The sequence below is a fragment of the Amblyomma americanum genome, chromosome 4, assembly GCF_052857255.1.
Source record: "Amblyomma americanum isolate KBUSLIRL-KWMA chromosome 4, ASM5285725v1, whole genome shotgun sequence".
Classification (NCBI taxonomy): domain Eukaryota; kingdom Metazoa; phylum Arthropoda; class Arachnida; order Ixodida; family Ixodidae; genus Amblyomma; species Amblyomma americanum.
Genome location: NC_135500.1, coordinates 71,226,652 through 71,246,839, shown reverse-complemented (window position 1 = coordinate 71,246,839; position 20,188 = coordinate 71,226,652). Strand labels below are relative to the sequence as shown.

Genomic DNA, 20,188 nt, shown 5'->3' with positions numbered 1-20,188 from the left:
TTACTCCAATCCACAACCTCTAAAGACCTTCGCCGTTTCCTCGGCATGCCGAACTTTTACAGGTGTTTCTTGCCACACGCAGTCGACTACCAGGCTACCCTCCATGATGCCTTGGTTGGACTACGAGGAAACCAACCAGTCACGCGGACACCGGCTTTAACGTAACTTTTTGAAGAATGCAAAGCTGCTCCCTGCAACGCCACACTTCTCTCCCATGCGTGGCAGACGCTCTCTTGGGGCTCTTCACGGACGTCTCTAAGTTCTCCGTCTGCGCCGCCCTTATGCAACGCGTAAGCAACACCTGGCATCCCTTGGCGTTCTTCTCCTAGAAAGTCTCAGCTCGGAAAACGAGGGCCAGTCCCACCAACGAAACCACGACCACCGCGCCGTCGCGTTCACCAGCCTACTAGAGAGAACTTCTGGCGATATACGAAGCAGTTTAACACTTTCGCCACATTCTCGAAGCACAGCAATGCACTATCTGCATCGACCATAAACCTCTGACCTACGCCTCCTCTCAATGCCGCGACAAACTCCCGTCGGTCCAGCAGAACTAGCTTTCGTTCATTGCCCAGTTTACCACCGACATCCAACATGTCAGCGGGAAGGACAACGTGGTCGCCGACGCGTTTTCATGAGTGGCAGCTATCAGCTCTTCGCAGATAACAGCTGACATCCTCGCCGAGGCTCAGACTACGAATGTCGGACTGCAAGAACTTCTTAAGCGCGGGTCCTCACTACAGCTGCAACAAGTCTCCATGACTGAACCGACAACAACTATCTACTGCGATATGTCAACAGTACGAAGCAGGCCTTACGTGCCCCTTTCCCATCGCCGTGGCCTCTTCAACCAGCTGCATAATCTCAGCCATCTCGGCATACGCGCGTCTACACGCCTCGTGGCCGACCGCTATGTCTGGCCCTCCATACAGCGGGATCGCCGCACCTGGGCGCGCTCCTGCATTCAACGCAGTCCGCTAAAGTGATCAGGGATTTCACTTCACCGCTTGGAGCATTGCCCCAGACCTGTGGTCGGTTTCAACACGTCCACCTTGATATCAGAGGTCCCTTTTCCTCAACTGGAATCTGTTGCCACTGCCTCACCGCCATGGATCGGTATACTCGATAGCCTGAGGCATGGCCCCTCAAGGGAATCGCCGCCCAAGACGTCGCCTCGGCCTTCTTCGCCGGCTGGATTGCTCGCTTCGGGCCCCCTCGCCGCGTCACCACCGACCAGGGACGACAGTTCGATTCGCACCTTTTCCGGCTCCTAGGGCTGACCATCGGGTTCGAGCGCTCGAGGACCACCAGTAACCACCCCTGCGCCAACGGGATGATCGAGCGTTTCCACCGTCAGTTCAAAGCAGCCATTATGTGCCACCAGAACTCAACCTGGCTCGAAGTTATCCCAGCCGTCGCCCTAGGTCTTCGCGCCACCTTCAAGCCGGACATTCAGGCCACACCGGCAGAGCTCGTCTACGGGGAACCGCTCCACCGCCCAGGCGAATTTCTTGCTGCCCCACCATCCACCACCGTGCCGTCAGGTGCCACCGATTATGACGCCCGGCTCCAACGCACCACCACTGCCTCCACCCGTGATCTGCTGCTCACCACTGTAAGGCTGTCCCTTTCGTCTTCAAGGATCTGGCAGCATGCACGCACACCTTTCCGTGCGAAGACACCGTCCGCAGGTCTTACCGTCCGCAGCCATCTTACAGCGGACCCTACTCAGTTCTCCGTCGCGACGACAAAACCAACCTGCGCGTTAACGAGAACGACGTGCGCGTCTCTAGGAACTAGGAAATGTCAGCGCACCCACAGGTGTCCATACACCACCCCCGACATCGCAGCCTGCTTCTGTTATGGACACGCTATGAACGTCGGGTACGCTGCACCGATTTTACAAGCCCTGAGAGCTCTCCACTCCGCGGCGGAGTGATGTGGCGACACACTCTGCCCATATTTCCGCGCAGCCTCCGCCTTGTTATCATCTTGTCCAGCATAACACGGCCACACGCTGGAGTTCGTTCCCGATAAAACACATCGCCACCGCTGCGTAACCCGAGACATGCGTCGCCGACAGTGGCTACAAAAACAGGCTGCCCTGCTGGGCAGATCGCTAGTCTACCTTCCGCTACCGAGACGAGCGTAGCGTCAATATGCTCGTCCACTGCCATCCCCAATCGAATAAACCCTTGTTACGTTTTTTTGTTGGGATTCGTCCTTCAGTAGAAACGACATCCCACGAACTTTTCGGCTACTTTAACTATCTTATCCATATTGCTAATGACATTGCCCTTCTTGTCTCTTAACGCATATATTTGGTTTTTACCTATGGCTAGTTTTCTCTTCACCGCTTTCAGGCTACCTTCGTTCTCTAGAGCCTGCTCGATTTTCTCCATATTGAACTTCCTTATGTCGGCCAGCCCCCGCACCCCCCTTGCGCTTATTTAACTTCGGTAGCTTTCCTAGTTCTATCTTGTCTGTAATGATAGACGCCCTCATGCTATGGCGTTTATTTATCAGATCGGTCGTCTCTTGAAATAGCTTGCCGGTATCATGTCGAACCGTCCTACCACCTACTTCTAGTGCGTACTTCGTAATGATAGCTGTCAGATTATCGTTCATTGCATCTATATGAGGAGGAATATTATAAACAATACCTGCATCACATTCCGCGATTTTCTGATATGCTATTGAACATGTGTTAGTGCTTTTCTTTTCATTGTACTCATTTTATGGCGGAGGCGCATTATATTCCAGGTGCAGTAAAGACTAGAAGAGCATCGCACCTACTTGTTACTTCCCTAAAGGCATAGAAAACGTGCATACATATGGCATGACGATCACACCTGTACCATGCTATGCACTCTTCCTTTCATGAGCTGCTTTACTATATAGTTGGTTCTCTAGGTTTTTCCCACTTTAGATGCTAAACAGACTCCGGGTACTTGCTGAGTGTTATCGTTTCAACTTGTCAACTGATGGTCCGCTCTGCTTGATGAAAACGTGATGTCTTTACATAATTGAACAAACTTGTGCATGCTATGCTCCTTTAAACTAGCTTAGATGTCGCGGCATGATAGCGTAACAAGTTTTTTCGATATTTCGTCAAGTACAATCCACACAAATGTGTGCACTTTTATCTCTATGTCTATTCCAGGAACGAAATCATGGAGTTGTGCGGAAGCTCGTACATCAATTCTAGGCCGGCGAAAATTTCCTGGAAAACGTGAAGGTATTGCCTACTGACTAACGATTTGCTTCGCGACAGAGCAGCCAAACATGAAATCACCAACATAAAATAAGGCCTCTAGTAATTCAAACTGCGCCAATAGTGATTTTGAAGGTCCACTTTCCTTTTCCAAAGTAAATAATAAAATAACCGTCACAATGAAAGACTCTATACTAAGCGTACTATCATTAACATAAATTTGAGTTGAATTTTGCGAACAAGGAACTGAGGTAATTTACGAGCAACTGTAAGAAACTTGAGACACAAATGAAGCGTTCAATTTTAAACCTGATTCTCTTAAATCAACTAATCCATTATTCTTACGCACTCAAAGCTGGCCGGACTAGGATACAAGACTGCGCGCCTCCTACATCCACGGGCACACAGGTTATCGGTGTGCGTTCCTTCAAAAATGTGTTCTTCGGAGGCTATGTGGACGTCGTTCCGTTTTTGTAGAATGGCACGCTAGTGACATGAGTCTTAATGAGTGGTATTATGGTTTTGCATTGCGCCGGTAATTTCGGATATACGTATACATGGAAAAAAGAACCGGGAATTGAAATCACATCCGTAAGATTTATAATTATATAGGCGTTTAGATATGTCGATAAGATCGGGTGTTGCTCGATATGTATAATATTCTCCTGGTCTTCTTGGAGGCTCCAAGGACGTCATTGCAATCTCTAAGAAAGACACTCTGTTCACCTGTTTGACCGCTGACATAAAAGACATGTAATTTGTATCCCTGAAGTGGCAGCCTTAGCTGTAGTTTAAGAATGCATTGACCGGTTTGGGGCAGTACAGTTGCAGGATGGGAGTTGGAGTAGTGTCCTAGGGTTCTTACAGCAGCTTGAAAAATACGCTCGTTTCTTGTTTCTAAAATTCGACACGATATTGTACGTTCACAATAGTGGTATTATTGGAGAAACTTGCACTGTTCCGGTACTTTCTGATTTATACATGTCAAATGAGAACAACGCCTTGAAATCAAAGTTGGCAAAATTAAAGTTGCTAAAGGCATTTAGATATGTTAAACATTTCATGCTTTGCTTCCGTGTTACGAAGGCAGACACTAGCCGGGAAAGTTTCCCCGGCCTCGAATTCATGTAAGAGGTTCCACAGAAATCAGTCGTGAGATTAGAGAACTGGACAAGCGATTAAACAAAGTGGAAGCGCACGTGTTGGACGTACTTGACAAAGTATTAAGAAAACTTTTTCATAAGTCATTAAAAACATTCTGCGCTAGTGAAAAAGAGTGTAGCATATAACAGTTTGTCAAAACGCGTTAAGAAATCATGTTCTCATCAAGTAGCTCATAGGATAAATTGACGTGTCCAGAGGCTAAAACTGAAAAGGTACCGGGAAGCGGCTATAGTATCCATGGCAAAAAAACCTACAGAAGCCGGTTGAGAACTAAGCAACGCAGCAAAAGGAGAATACAAGGATTGCTACTAGTGTGGTCGCCATGCCATATGTACACAATGTTTTCCATTCCCTAAGACAAATGGCAAGTAGGTATGACATTCAGCTGGTGTTTGCTGCTCCCTGAGATTATTGAGCCTCTGCAGGAAATTTATAATGATACAAAAAAATGTACTAATATATGAGGAACAGCACACCAGGAATAATTCGCAGCATGTTATTTGAGGTATACTTTATAATATTCCCCTCTCATGCGACAAGACATAAATAGGCCAACCCGGTGATGTCCGAACTGAAGTTTGAGAGAGCAAAGCAATATTGTGTACAAGATGGCGAACTCTCGACGCCATCCAACCCTTGCGCAACACCCAATTGATCATTTTGCTTTGAATCAACTAGCTCGTCCGAGAGACGGCAAAGAAAGAAATAAAAGAAGCTTCTGAGACATCGGAGGCTGCCGCAGACAAGCGCGTAACGAAAACAGATGAGGGGATGAAACTTATAAAGGAGCGAAGGAGCGTAATGAATATGACATAGGTGATGGTAGAGAGCTGCTTGAATGGACTGAATTGCACATGTGTATGATCTGTATTAATGCATCCGTTTTTAAATAACCCCATTTTTCAGTGCGTGCTTGTCTTGCGCACGTCGTTTTGTCTTGTTTATTTTGAAGTGCAGCACGTTATTTGCATCGAAAATGTACAACGGTGTAACACGCATCATTGTCATGATTTTTTTATTTCTCCAGGCGTAAAATATCTGCACTGGAATTTCTTAAAACTTTCAAATATAGCGTACGGCTTCACAAAAAAATCTTATCGTCTAACCTTCCACACCAGCGGGAACAAACCTTCACTTCAACTAATGAGCCAATATCTCCTCTGTAGTGAGTCCTCGATTCATGTTTAGATGCTCTGCAATTGTGGTGGTCACGAACATTACAATAAATCGGAGGTAAAACTTAAAGCGATTTCTTTTGCTGTCTACATATCGGGCTTCTTGTTCTATGAGTACAGCTTGCTTAATTTTTTTCGCTACTAAATTGGCAGCGACGAAACATGTTTCTTTTTGATTTCATTAAATACTATAGCTTGACCTTTCTTGAATAGTCTCAGGTCTCTTTGGAACGAAAATACCTTATTGTTCCAGATAGCTCCTCAGTTTCAAGCACCCGTTATGCTGTAAGGAACTTCAATCGAAGCGTTTCCAGTCCAAGTCTTACAGCCCAAGCGAACTTCCAATTCAACGCTTACAGCACACGCGGACTTCCAATTCAACGCGCACTCTGAGCGTTCGTTTTTGTTGCGCCAAAAGCGCCACGAGTGGTAGCGGCATGAGGCTACTGATGTACAGTCAGTAATAGTATATTTTTTTTATTTCTCTAGGAAGAAATGTCACGTGAAGAGTGCGTCGTACTTCAGCCAGGAAAACGTACTCACTCTAGTGAGTGGCGCTTTTCATTTTTCTTTTCTAACGGGTAAATGTCCTTGGTGCAAACCAGGCGAACCAATATTGGAAATTGACGAGCTTAAAGGGGTCTAGTAAGAAGAAATTCAATTTGAGCCAGGTGGTGCATATTAAACGTTATTGGGGATCCTGTGAACATTAGAAATGCATTCTGGTTTAAAATCTTGATTCCTGTGCTGACGCGGCTTTTCAAGCATGGTACATTTAATATATCGTAGGACGGCCTCCGTAATAGCTGAGCTCTGAGTGCCGAGCATGGAAACTAAGCCGGTAACAAACATTTTACTTGCTAGACAAAGCACGCTTGCATGGCTAGACGACACAATTTCTTGACAGCAGACTAGCGCCAAATGCTTGCAATCTAGTGTTTAACTGGTTTTGAAAAAGCCGACTCTTAAGACAACAGCTCCTTGCCAGCACTAAGTAAGTACTGCCAACATGCATGATCTACGCCCAAAGAAACATTAAGATCCAAAACATGCAGTCACCACCACAATAAGATTTCTCGCATAAAAACCAAGAACCGCTCGTACTCTTCAAAGCTGTCAAAGTGCGTACAGCATCATTCTAAATTTATTCACTTTTTTCTAAATATAGAAAAAATATTCTGCTACTAGAACACTTTCAGTAGTAACTTCCGTCTTAAACTCAGTTCTAGGGCTCGTTTATTGAAGGCTAGGAATATATTACTAACTACCGGGGCTTTGCTTGACCCGATACATTTGCCTCGTTTCTGACGATAAAATTTCTTCTCGAATAAGATTAACTGCACACTAACGTAAAATTCAACCATCCACGTGAGATTACCTACTGACACGCTGATGAGTTCTGGAAACTAAGAGCAACACCACTCTTAAGAGCGTTAGCTCTTATTCATCACGTTTCTTGATTTATTGGAGTCTGCTACCACCTCCCTTGGGCATAAAATTTTCAGTCAGAGCAATTCAATAAGGTGGCCCCCATAGTAAATCGATAAAATAACCCAATTGGTGATTGATTGGTGACATCATTAGTATATCGAACTGGTGATTTATTGGCGAGGTCGCTGATTTTGGTGACGTCAAAATTACCTAGTCACGTGACTATGTTTAATCGCCTATAACTCAGTAAAAATGAATTCATCATTAAACAAATTATATATTTGAAATAGTCCAGATGTCTAGAACACGTTAAACACAAATATAAACTAATGAATTTATATTTATTTATGCTCTGGCTTAAATTTTATTACTTCTAATTAATTAACTGATGACGTCATTATCTAACTATTGGCATATTCGTAACGGGATCAATGAGTAGAATATCTTAGACGCCAATATCGCCTAATTAAGTTAATTTTTAGTTAAGATTAGGCTTAACATAGCTGTCGGGACGTTAGCACTCGGAAGCTCACAAGGCGGTAGGCGCCCGCTCGCCATGAGATATAGAAAAGTAGCCTAATGACGTGGTAAAACATCGCATGAGCGATAGATGGCGCCAGCAAACATCTAACGCTCGTTACTTCAACGTCTTCCAGACGCTGGTGGCATAATTTCTGCAGCATCCCTTAAAGAAGAATGAAAGGCACCGTGGGGCGCATAATAAAATTCTTGTTTAAAATCTAGTGAAAAACAATTACCAATAGAAGCATTTCCATCGAAAAACCTAACATCCTTCAAACTGTTTGTAGCCCAATAATCATGAGCACGATTAAAATCACGGTGCTTCTGGAAGTATTTGCTCAGAACAAGCTGCCATGTACCATTTCACTAACTCCTGCTCTATAACACAAAAAATACAGTAATAGCATTGCTTTTACTCTTGCCAATGTAGTTAGCCAACATACTCGAATGTAAGTCGTCACATATACCAGCAGTCCTGCCTTTTAATCTCTTCGCAAAGGGTTTTAATGGAATAAACTTGCTGGTCTTCGCTTCCCCTGCCCTGCTATTGTCCAGAACAGTTCTCCGGAGAGCCGCCGCGGTGGCTAAGTGGTAATGGCGCTCGGCTGCTGGCCCGAAAGACGCGGGCTCGATCCCAGCCGCGGCGGTCGAATTTCGATGGGGGCGAAATTCTAGAGGCTCGTGTACTGTGCGATGTCGGTGGACGTTCAAGAACCCCAGGTGGTCGAAATTCCCGGAGCCGTTCACTACGGATTTTCGCATAGCCTGAGTCGCTTTGGAACGTTAAACCCCCATAAACCAAACCGAAGTTCTCCGGAGAAGACCGCGGAACCACCAACTAGGCGCTTGCACAAGCCGGAGACTGTTTTGTATAAAATGCGACACTACCTTTGCCGTTGGATCCTTGCTGGGCATCGAGGCAGTGGAATTTGGAGAATTCAGAAAATGCATGCATGCCATCCAGTTGGCACATTTGTTTTTCTTCTTCTGAAGCTTTTCCTGCTATGCACCTATTCAGTGGCAGGCGCCCAGTGCCTTAACGTGTGGTTCATGTCTAAATTTGAAACCATTGTTGAACACTCAGTTTACTTCACTCAAAAACTCTTGTTCTCCGACGAACGCCAAGCGCTGGCATTTTGTTCTTCAGAACATCACACATCCGCATTTGTTTCTGCATCAAAACACACTTCAATCTTGTCAAGTGGCGAACCGCATGAAGCTTGTTCTCTCCCGGCTATGACGGAATGATGTAAAAAGGAGCACGCACATAGTCTTCCTATCTTCCAATTTATTGCCACAGCTCAGTTTTGAAACCCTTTAAATACGCTTCAAAGGTCCAACAGGTGGCCCATAGTAGCCAAGAAGATAAATCGCAAACCTTCGTACAAGTCTCTTTGAAAGGGAAAGCGATATTCACCTTCCGCGGCATGTTGACGCCACTATGAAGGGAATAAGCGCATCAGACCGAGCAAATGGCGTGGTGTCATACAGAGAAGGACCCTTAGTTTTCGAAAGATGATGAACTTCAATTTGGACAAGATGGTAGAGGTAGAGATGATAGATGATAGAGAACTTAAGGAAACCTGTAGGGGTAGCCTGTCGATGTCACGATATACTGCCTGTACAAATTAAGAAAATGATATACCATGAAGTATTTCACTCTCAAAGTAACTATTGCCACTTACTCTGGCGGACCACAGCCTTACAGATATCAACCGCATTTACATCACGCAGAAAAATGTCATCCGTATTATTTCCTCCGCCGATTACGTGGCACGTGCATCACCGTTATTCATATGTCCCAGTATTCTAAAAGTAAACAAAATGTTAGAAAACAATGCCCTGCATTTTATGAAATCCATGACCTCCCACCGTAGTAAATTCTTTCTCAAACTTGCACCCTTGCAAAAAATGAATCCACCCAGATATACGTCGAAAAGAAATGCACGGTATCTCAAGTTCGCAAAAACTATGGCAGAGAAATGATGTAATTCTTAGATCCTACGAAACTTAAATCAAATGAATGGTGGTGTGCAAATGCCGGCCAGAATAGGCATGTTTTTATGAGAAATTTTTTCAGTCCTATCGAGGATAATGCCAGTTTTTTCTCTTAAATCTTGTTTCTTGTACATGACTGTACACCCTCAATGTCTCCTTATAAACAGAAAATTTGACCTCCCTATATCTCTGCTGCATTATAATGAGTTCCGGGCCTTGTCAAGCTACTCTGAAGTAGCTTTTTGCGCAGTGGCATTTTTCTATTTTCCAGAATTAAAGAATATGTGTATGTGTATGTATATTATTTGAGACAGGAAAGAGTAGCATCTACGAATGCAAACAGAGCGAAAGAACGACGCAGGACGAGCATAGACTTCATCTGACTTCATTGGCTGGGAAGCCAGCAATTATCAGAAACTCCAAGGCGTGCAGCTGAACAAACCACGGTCAACAAAAACCGTTGAAATCATCGCATCTCGGTCTTAAAAGGGTCACAGAAATATCGCTAATAAAGTTGTTTTTTCTCCCGTTCTTAGGTGGAGAGCTACGAAAACCTTAATACCTTAGTATATTTGTTCTTGCCCAGATCCTTCATTTCACGCAACCGCGTTTCACACTTTCTGCAGTGCGAGCATTTTTCCCGTGCCGAATGCCGTGCTGGTCAGTGGCACATATTGCTTTTTGCACTAAGTTGCGAATGATGCGCCCCTCCTATTTCTTTCAGCTGCTCTATGTGTTCAGCCGCACAGATTTTTACACCGGCTTGGTCCACTTATGCCTTTCCGTAGATCAGCGGTTTTATACACCACACCAGAGCAGCACTTCACAAACGCTTTGCTACGTTTCTTTTTTAAGCAACCGCGCTTAGTACTTTCGTTAGCAGGGCACGCTTTGAGCTGTGCAGGCTTTCGTGGAGCCAAAACATTACTGGCGCGCCTTGACTGCTGGCCATTTTTCACATTGTGGGGGATCCTTCGAACATCAGGAGCCACTTCTGGTTTCACAGATTGCTTTATTCCTCGCGCGGCTTAGCAAACTTTGTTCCCTGGATTCCTCGCAGGAGGGTATCAGTAATGCTGTAATGACCATACATAGGAGCTATGCCGTCCCCAGCCATTCTATGCGCTTCACAAACTCGCCTACATGGTATGGTGACGCTTTTTGAAGAAAGCAAGCTAAAGGCAAAGACTAGCAACGCCGTGTTTAACTGTTTTTGGATGCGCTCCCTTCGTTGGGGTGTATAAACTTGTTCAATTTCAATGTCACTGTGTTCGAAGTTTATGAAGGCAGCATGCACCTTAAGCACAGAGGGGCATACTGCACCTTACAATTCGACTCATTCAAAAAGATTGCAACGCATCATTGAAAGTCTTTGCCTCGAATTACTGTGAACTTGTGCCACCATGCCATGCAGGCGAGTTTTGAAAAGCGAGTACAACTGTTGATAACGGCTCGGTTCCCATGCTCGGTCATTCAATTCAGTTGCGTTCATTTCCGTCATGTTGTACAATGACTGAGGAGAAAGGACCCCCCCCCCTCCTAGTCCTGACAAAGCTCCCATCTCCTGTAGAGGTTCGACACGGCCATGGCAGATAACAGTAAAAACAAAAACAAGAAAATGCGTGAATTAACACATATGTACTATAGCTTGATAATAGATTACCAGCATAGTCTCTGTACTGTTACAAACCGGAAAGTGACAACAAATTATTCACATCACATGGAAACTATGTACTTCGTACATTTGGATACTATTCATTGTTTTGAAGGAACATACAACCTTTGTCCATAAAGTTTCGAGACTGATTTGTTTTCTTCTCTAGAAGCGATTAATTTTTAATTGTTTTTTGGGGAGTGGAAAAGGCACAGTACCCGTCTCATATATCGTTGGACACCAGAATCGCGCCATAAGGGAAGGGATAAAGGAGGGAGTGAAAGAAGAAAGGGAGAAAGAGGTGCCGTAGTGGAGGGCTCCGGAATAATTTCGACCACCTGGGTATCTTTAACGTGCACTGACATCGCACAGCACACGGGCGCCTTTGCGTTTTTCCTCCATAAAAACGCAGCCGCCTCTCTAGAAATGATTCCCCAAAAGAAATGTTGGTGCGCATGTGTAGCGCCATATTCTCGGGCTAACCTGAGCTATTTATGTTAATATCTGTGGCAGCCGCTAGATGGCTCTAGATGTAAAAAATACGTTGTCACTAGCCGTCTCCGCATTCTACTGTGAATGAATGTAGAGAGATGGACGTCCACCTCGAACAGCGTGTAAAAACAAATTTTTTTGTGAAGCTTGGAAAGAGAACCCCACACACGTATGAGCTCGTTTGTGACGCTTACGGCAACGACACAAATATCGCGGGAGCAAGTTTTCGAGTGGCACAAGAGGTTCGTTTCGGGGAGAACGTCGGTGGAAGGCGACACAAGGCAGGGGCGCCCTCTAACCTCATGGAATGAAAACAACGTGGCTCGGATCTGGGAAATCGTACAGCAAGACCGCACCATTAGAGCTCGCAAGCTATCAGGTGCTTTCCACATTAGTAAGACAACATTCTACCGAATTTTGCGCGAGAATTTAAGGAAACGAAAGCTGAAAGCCAGACATGAGCCACACTTCTTTACACAGGGCCAGAAGGACACGCGGGCATCAGTGTGCGCTGATTTGCTTTCCGAGGCACAGAACGAAGCTGCATTCGTCGACAGCATGACTGCTCAAGACGAAACATCGTGGTTGCAATACGATCCTCAAAGAGAGAGGCAGAGTGCCGAATGGCGGTCCACAGGCTGTCCGGCATCGAGAAAGGTGCGGCGACAGAAGACCAAAACAAAGACGATGCTGATAGCTTTTTTCTATGCCGCAGGTGTCATACAACACGAGTTTGTCCCAGAAGGGCAGACGGTGAATCAGGAGTTTTATATCCGCGTGCTCGAACACATGCGTGATGCACTGCGACGCCGTCACCCTGACTTATGGGCAAATGGACAATGGAGCCTTCTCTAAGATAACGCAAGGCCGCACTCTGCTCTCAGCGTGACGAAGTTCATCGCTAAGCACAGCATTACTGTACTTCCCCATCCGCCATACTCGCCTGACCTCTCCCCATGCAATTTTTTCCTGTTTCCTCGTGTGAAGAGAACTCTAAAAGGTCGCTGGATGGGGAGCGTGGAGGCCGCTTATGACGCCACGACAATGGAGCTGACAGCCCTGCCAAAAGAAGCGTTGTTCAACTCTTTACAAGACCTCATGAAGCGTTGCAAGCTGCATATATACTGCAAGGGCGACTGTTTGAAGGGGTGCTGCACAAATGATTTCAATGTTAGTCATTTTTTTAATTGACTCAGTGTCGGAAATTTACGAACAAAGGCTGTATTTCTCATGCTGTTGGTTTAGTGAAAGTGTATCTGTTTAGGAACGGTGATAATACATATCTTGGTGTTTAAAGTCCGCAATTTGTCTTTCGACAAGGTACATACTGGTATTTATAGGGTCTTGTATTATGAAGAAAGATATTTTTCCGTAGATTAGCAAAGTCATTTAAAAAATAGTGCCGTTGAGTACTTTAGAATTATGCAGCTGAATCATACGGTACTGATGGACGACCCTTCAATTAATAATGCGGTATTTTAAAAATAATAACTTGTACAGGCTGAATATGAAGCATCTGCTTTTGCTGTCACTGCATTTTTGCAATATTAACATCGTCTGAATATTAGTTTGTGTCATGTACACCGAACACATTGACAGCATTTAACATGAGAGTAAAACAGAGTGTGCTAGATTACAAGTTTCGTCCTAGAAGGTGCCATGCATTTTTACGTTTTGAGTATGAGGACAACGCGAGCTAGTTTACCCTCCAGTTGCTCGATGTTGTTATCACATAACATAAATTCATTAAAGTGAACACCAGGTGTACCGCAATGATCCGTATTAGGGCCTGCATTTTTTGTAATATACATCAATGTTATTCTTTTTGCGTCTCTCCAAGTTTAGCATTAATACTGTTCGCACACAACGGCATTGTGGGCACTATCGTTCATTCTGAAGATGACCAACTTAATATAAAATTAACACTGCCTAACATTGTGATCTGGTGTGACCCTTGGAGCATGAAAATAAATGTCCATAAAACACTGTCAATTACCTTTACGATAAACAGGAATCCTATTTATTTTGCTCATTTGTTGCCAATATCTGCTGTTATAAATAATAATCAAATAAAAGGTGCGATGAGGTGAAAGCCTTTATCGTGGTGTTTCTGCTTGTGTAACTGATGTGTGGTTTAGATGTTATTAAACGATGGTTTTGGAGCCTAAATGCTGGAGACACTGGAGGGCATTCGGGAGGCATCTATCTAATTCGACGCCTTTCTGCAAACACTCTCCAGCGTCCTAGACAAGGAGAACTGCATATGTGTTGGCAGGAAGTAGCGTAGTCGTTAGCGCGCGCAGCTGCGGAACGTGTGTATAGTGGTTCCAATCCCATCGTGCACAATTTTTTTTTTATCGAGTTGAAGAGAGTCAGGGACGGACGGACACCGCGAGTATGAGTCATTAAAGGCTTTCGCCTTAAAATACTTAAGCGTGATATTCACTGAAAGGTTTAGCTGGAAATCACGCATGGATAACATCTGTACAAAAGCACACTGACAACATGTATTCCTGGAGCGAAAATATTCAGCTGCGCCCTCACATGTAAAGCTAAGCGCCTAATAAGATCGATTCTCTAGTGCAGCGCCATAGTTTGTAACTCTTAACATTGTTATCTCCAAAAGAAATCAGAAAGAATTTAGAACCTTGCTGTTAGTTTTCTTGGCGTTACTCATGTTGCGATTGGGTGACACTTCGGCGCAATAGGGCAAGCATATCGCCGTTAGACTGCCGACGTCAGGTAGCAAGCATAAAATTTCTTCTGCTTTATTACGATTGTATTAGCACAGATAAAAACGCCTACCTAAGGCCACCTCATCACCGCTCTGAAAGAATCAATTACGACATGTGCATTAGACGGTTGGCTGCAATGTGCGTCGTATTTAAGTTTTCATTTTTCCTCGCGCCATACAGTTATTGTATAGCCTGCCCCACTATCTTATGAATGATTTGTCAGTTTATGCTTCTGTTAAAAATCTTGACTCCCTCTTTGAGGAAAACTCACTTTTGAAAAAATTATTGCTAGCCAATGCTTTCGTATTTCTTGTTCATGAGTGTCGTTGACTCAATTTACAGCTGTGCTCTCCGCTGATGCGACAATTCACATGCGCTTTGTGTCCTTGATTAATTTTTCGGAACACATTGAACGTGATTTTTTATGCTATGTTACATCATTTCACTCCTATCAGAGCCTGGCAAAGGCTCACTGTAGTGTGAAATAGCTAAATAGGTTTTTTACAACACTAGTTATTTCTAATCCTACTATCACCCAAGACAATCTGTATTTACAATCCATTTCACAATTTCGGCTCTAAAAATCTCGCCTTCGTTATACGTGTGTCTTTTAGTTATTTTTTCAAACCACTAGTTAAGTCTAGCCACCACGCTGTTCGACTTTTCGACTGTATCGTTCGCGTTGGTGTCCGACGAAATCAGGTTGGGTCGTCAGCGTAAATTACATATTCTGTTTCAAAGTTAGTCTGTACTAAATCATTATTGTATACTTTGAATAATAGGGCGCCAAATATACTTTCTTAAGGTACACTATGCTATATTTTATTATGAGTTGAACTATTGTTGTCTATGGAAACATACTGATCTCGGTTAGTTAAAGTCCTGGTGATGAGAGATAGTGCCTTGTCCCGGACACCGTATTCATAAAGTTTAAGAATAGTCTCATGATTAATCCTGCCAACAATTTTGGAGAAGTCTATGTATATTCCCAGTCATTCGTTTACATTCTATGTTATTTAGGATTACTTCTTTTTGCTTGAGGACAGCCATCTCAGATGAGTAGTTAGGTGTAAATCCAAACTCTTTTGTTGTTATCACATTGTACTTGCGGAGAAAATTAAAAAGCCATTAATGCTTTATTTTTCTTCTTAACAAGTATAGGCATTATAGTTACTGCCTATAACTGCCGAGATCGTTTTTTGAACCAGCTTTATAGAAAACAACTTCTTTCGCTATTTTCTTGTGTGAACGGAAAATTCCTGCAGTTACAGACGATTTATAAATGTAAGTTAAAATCGGGCAAATATTTTCCAAGACGTACATGGCAGGTTTCATTTTCAGTGCAAAGGCGTCTTCACTGCTCGCAATGTTCATGCCTTTATGTACTTTAATCACCCCATTTACATCACAGCATGTTAGAGGAGCAGTTTTGCTTGTATGGTTAGCAGTGTAATTCAATGCCATTTTGTGTTCACTATCAACAAGTGTACTGAAACAGCTATTAAACTCTATTGCGAGTGCGAGTCCACTATAACTAATGTCATTCATTGTAATACTGTCAGTTCTACTTGCCGACTTACGGTTTAAGAGTCGATTCATCCTATTCCAATCTTTCTTTTCATCGGTCCCGCCATCGAACTTGTCAAAGTGATAATCATTCCTCGCTTTCCTCAGTTATTTTCAAGTTGTTTCGGTAAGAGGATTTTTACTGGAAATCATTCTAAGAAAATGCGAGGTAATCGAAGGCTTACGAGCTCATTTTGGTATTTTTTATATCTGTGTACTGAAACGTGTTACGATATATGCAAAGGAATATCTCCGGACAACTAAACGCCCTACCAGTAGTCGAAGAAGTGGAAATTATTCCTAATATACGTTCATTTTTTTGCATCGAAATGTCTCTAACATCCCTGAGGTGATCCGCTGTATGTTTACATTTCTTGGTTCGCAGTTTGATTATAATATAAGACCGCTATTTCAAATGTTGTAAACAGGCAAAGGATCAATAATAACATAATTAATAACCTCGCTGTTACTGTGGCCCTCCTAAGAAACAGCAGTGATCAAATGTACAATGTTTGCAAAGCCGTGTCAGCAAAGAAAACAAGCTGTGAAACCAGAAGCGTCTCCTTATGTTCATCGCATCGCTCACATTGTGAAAATGGTGGCTAACAGACGGGGCGTTCTTGTTGTATTTTCGGCTCCACGAAAGCTTGCTGAGCTCTGGTAGACGGTGAAGGTACGAAGAGCATTTCCAGTAAAAAGAAACTTGGCAAACAGTATGTGAAGTGATGCACCAGTGTGGTGTATGAGATACCTCTGGCCCGCGGGAAGGCATATGCGGGCCCAACGGGGTGATGCGTAAATGATCATGTAGCTTAACACATGCGGTTCCTAAAAGGAGGAGGAGGCACGCATCTTTGGCATTATTGTGCTGAATATAATTTGAGTCACCGATTAGCAGAACACTCGCCACAGATAAATGCTTGCAAACAATGCGAACCATACTTCGTGTAAAAAAAATTCTACAAGGGTGCGAAGGTACTAAGGCACGGGACGTTTTGCAAGCTTACCACATAAAAAGAAGGTAAAGACTGTGCCAGTGATACTCATGTGACCCTTTTTAAGACCGAGATGTCATATCATGATTGGTGTTATTGATTTTGCGGGGTTTGCTTCAGCACACGCCTTGGTTTTTTTATATTCGTTAGCTTCACAGGGAATAAAGTTAGATGAAGTTAACATGTGGCGTGCGCCGTTCTTCCGTGGTGTTTGTCTTTACAGGCGCTTTTGTTTCCTCTCTAAAAGCGTCGAATGTATGAAAATCTCAACTATAGCAAGTGAAATATTTTGGCTTGATGTTGAAGTGATTATGTAATCGCTGTTTAAAATCAACCACAGGTTTATGTTTCTTTGCAACGTACAGCGCCGGGGGAGGATGATTGATGGCGTCATCCACACTGGCAGAAACGGCTGGTTTGAAGCGAGAAGATCGGCAGCTTAGGCAAAGCAAGTGCAGCATTGCTTGCGGGCACCCGACGACCCACAGCAGTTCGTAGAAAAAATGGCAGAGAGTTTAAATCTCAACGTCCGTGCCGTCCCCGTTAAGCATCTCCGCAGTTGAATGGGGTTTATTCGTGGTTACATCGCCATTTTAAATGTTAGCGTATTGTAACTTGGCAAGCTTTACTTTGAACTTCAGAACACTGTAGCGCAACCAAATACAACGAAAAAAAATAACAGAAGGAACACCACGAGCGCGTTAAAGCAGCCTAGACTGGAATCTTTCAATATCGTCGAATTCTAAAAAAGCGCGTCAGCTGCCGATAGGGCCAAGTACTTCAAAAATCAGAGGCAAAGTGTGCTCCTGTTAGTCCACGTTCATTGTCCTTATTGGCTCAACCACGTGATTTGGTGTGGCGAGTAAAGTGTTTCAATATATGTGTTCCAGCACGGTTTAAGTAGTTTTAAACAACTTTTCTCATAAAACCTTACTGCATGCACACGAGCCCTAACCTAACCTTCTATGAAAATATTTCCCACTTATACCAAAATTCATCCTGTCAGTGTCCGTATTAAGACGATTCTACTTGAAATTTAGCCGTCCTAAAAACTTTTCATCGTTTTCGCATTGACTGCCCTCTTCGACAGACATAATTATTTCTCTGCCTTCCTCCTGCATTCGAAATGCGTGTCTTGCCGGCCGGTATTTCTCCTCACTCTAATGTCTAAATGCGAAGCATGGCATTTAAGTACGCACAAAGATCAAAGGCTGCGTTTTATCCCTGGACCCATCACACCGCGTTACAATGTTCCTGATTTCCAGCTGATTGTGTGGTGCGCCTCCAGTTCCTGCATAGTATTTTAGCAAGAACTGTGCACGCCAAAAAAAAAAAAGGCAAGACACGGGTTATGTACCCATTACGTATTCTTCTATATATAACCAAAAGCAGCAGAGTCGTCAACCAGAAGTCAAGTTTCAGTGTGAAAATGAGAATGTTGCTCATTGTGCTTTTTATTACTATCGTCTGATACTCAAATTTGATCGGGATAAGATATGTCCCAGGCTCTCTGGATCGAAATTGGCCAGAAAATTTAGCAAGTGAACTGTCATTATTTGTGAGCCTCGAGAAGTGTCATTATAAAGTGCCGTCTGGTTTCATGTTTCAAATATACGTTGTGCTTTCAGGCGGTAAAGTAACACTACTGCATTTATCGGTGCACAGGCCTTTGAAATTGTGCGCCCAAGCTATAGTTTTGTGATTCGTGACATTTATGTTTACTGCATTTTTCAAAGATTTTTTAATAATTTGCCATTGGGTTCAGTATGGCTTGCATTATTGTAATTATGCTCTATGTTGACCTAACAAACTAAGTTCTTGCCCAGTCATTCCCCGGAACTGAGAACCTAGCATCAACGACAAGCACTACGAAATAGCATGCAGTTCTATATTTATTTACGCTTACCAGAGTAGTTTTCACGGGCATGGTATCGGTGATCTGAAAGAGAACAAAGTATTGCTCTCACACGCAAAAAAGGAGACATGAATTTTTCCGTGGTTATAGTTTGGTCGCGGAAACAATCTCCGGCGGCCGTGGTCGTAGCACTAACGATATGTTTATGCCCAACAATAAATTAAAACATTCAAATTTTACCTACGTTACAGAAAACACAAGCTGTCTTTACAATGAATTAGAAACCTGAAGTTGAAAGTGTACTTCACAATTTTCGATTTGCTAGCCTATATTTCACTACGGATCTATTACGCCAAATGCATTGTTCATACACCTAAATCAATCTTTGTAGTTTTTTATGTCATTTTTTTAAAGTTCCCCTAGAACTGTTTCCTCCGAGGGTGACAAAACCGAGATACGGATAGATATTATATCACCCACTCTCCTGCTGCCAAAATGTTCGACCGGTCCCTTTGTCCTTTCAACTTATAAAGCTTCTTGTATAAATTTTCTGTAAAGCAATAACACTGCTAAAAAGAATGTTTATTACATAAGAGACCTTAACATAAGGATATATCTTCAGAACTACGGATACCCAAGAAAAAGTGCTAGAGAGAAGGATTGGCTGATGTGCACCAAACTGTAGCTTAATTTTGATCTTAGTATCAAGAGGACGTTGAAGGTAATCTAGTTCCCGTCGAGGGTGAATGCGCGCTATAAAAAAGCTACAAATAGGAATCAGCAATTCTGCGACTCAGACGACAAGATAAAGATAAGATGAAGATAAGATGCTTCATTTTTTTCCCTCACAAGTAGTCAAGCAGCCCACGCGCATAATCGGTACCGCTTCGAACATTCTTGGATTTTATTTTTGTAAGTCGACCCTGTCAACATGACAGCATTGCTTTAAAAATATGTAAAGCATTATCTGAATGCCACCTTAGTATGTGTTCACTTTACGTATATGAAAAAAGCAGGCTGTTAGAAATGCACTCTACATTCTATAATTTTACTATGGAAGGTGACACGAGTATCCTTCATCTAAGAAGGGCCGCCGCGGTGGCTGAGTGGTTATAGCGCTCCACTGCTATCCCGAAAGACGCGGGTTCGATCCTGGCCGCGGCGGTCGAATTTCGATGAAGGCGAAATTATAGAGGCCCGTGTACTGTGCGATGTCAGTGCACGCTGAAGAACACCAGGCGGTCGAAATTTCCGGAGCCCTTCACTACGGCGTCCCTCATAGCCTGAGTCGCTTTGGGACGTTAAGCCCTCATAAACCTAAGCCTTCATCTAACGATTTTTCAGTATTGATAGTTCGGAGAATTGTCCAGTAATGACCCCACAGATA

At 43.5% G+C, this 20,188-nt stretch overlaps 1 protein-coding gene across 1 annotated transcript in view; it reads right to left on the bottom strand.

The window, feature by feature from the left end:
- Positions 1-20,188, bottom strand: part of LOC144129564 (uncharacterized) — a 920,144-nt gene that overhangs the window by 712,186 nt on the left and 187,770 nt on the right. The window contains exon 6 of the mRNA XM_077663706.1: positions 18,853-18,885. Coding sequence (XP_077519832.1) covers positions 18,853-18,885 — 33 coding nt within the window. The remainder of the gene's footprint in view (positions 1-18,852; positions 18,886-20,188) is intronic.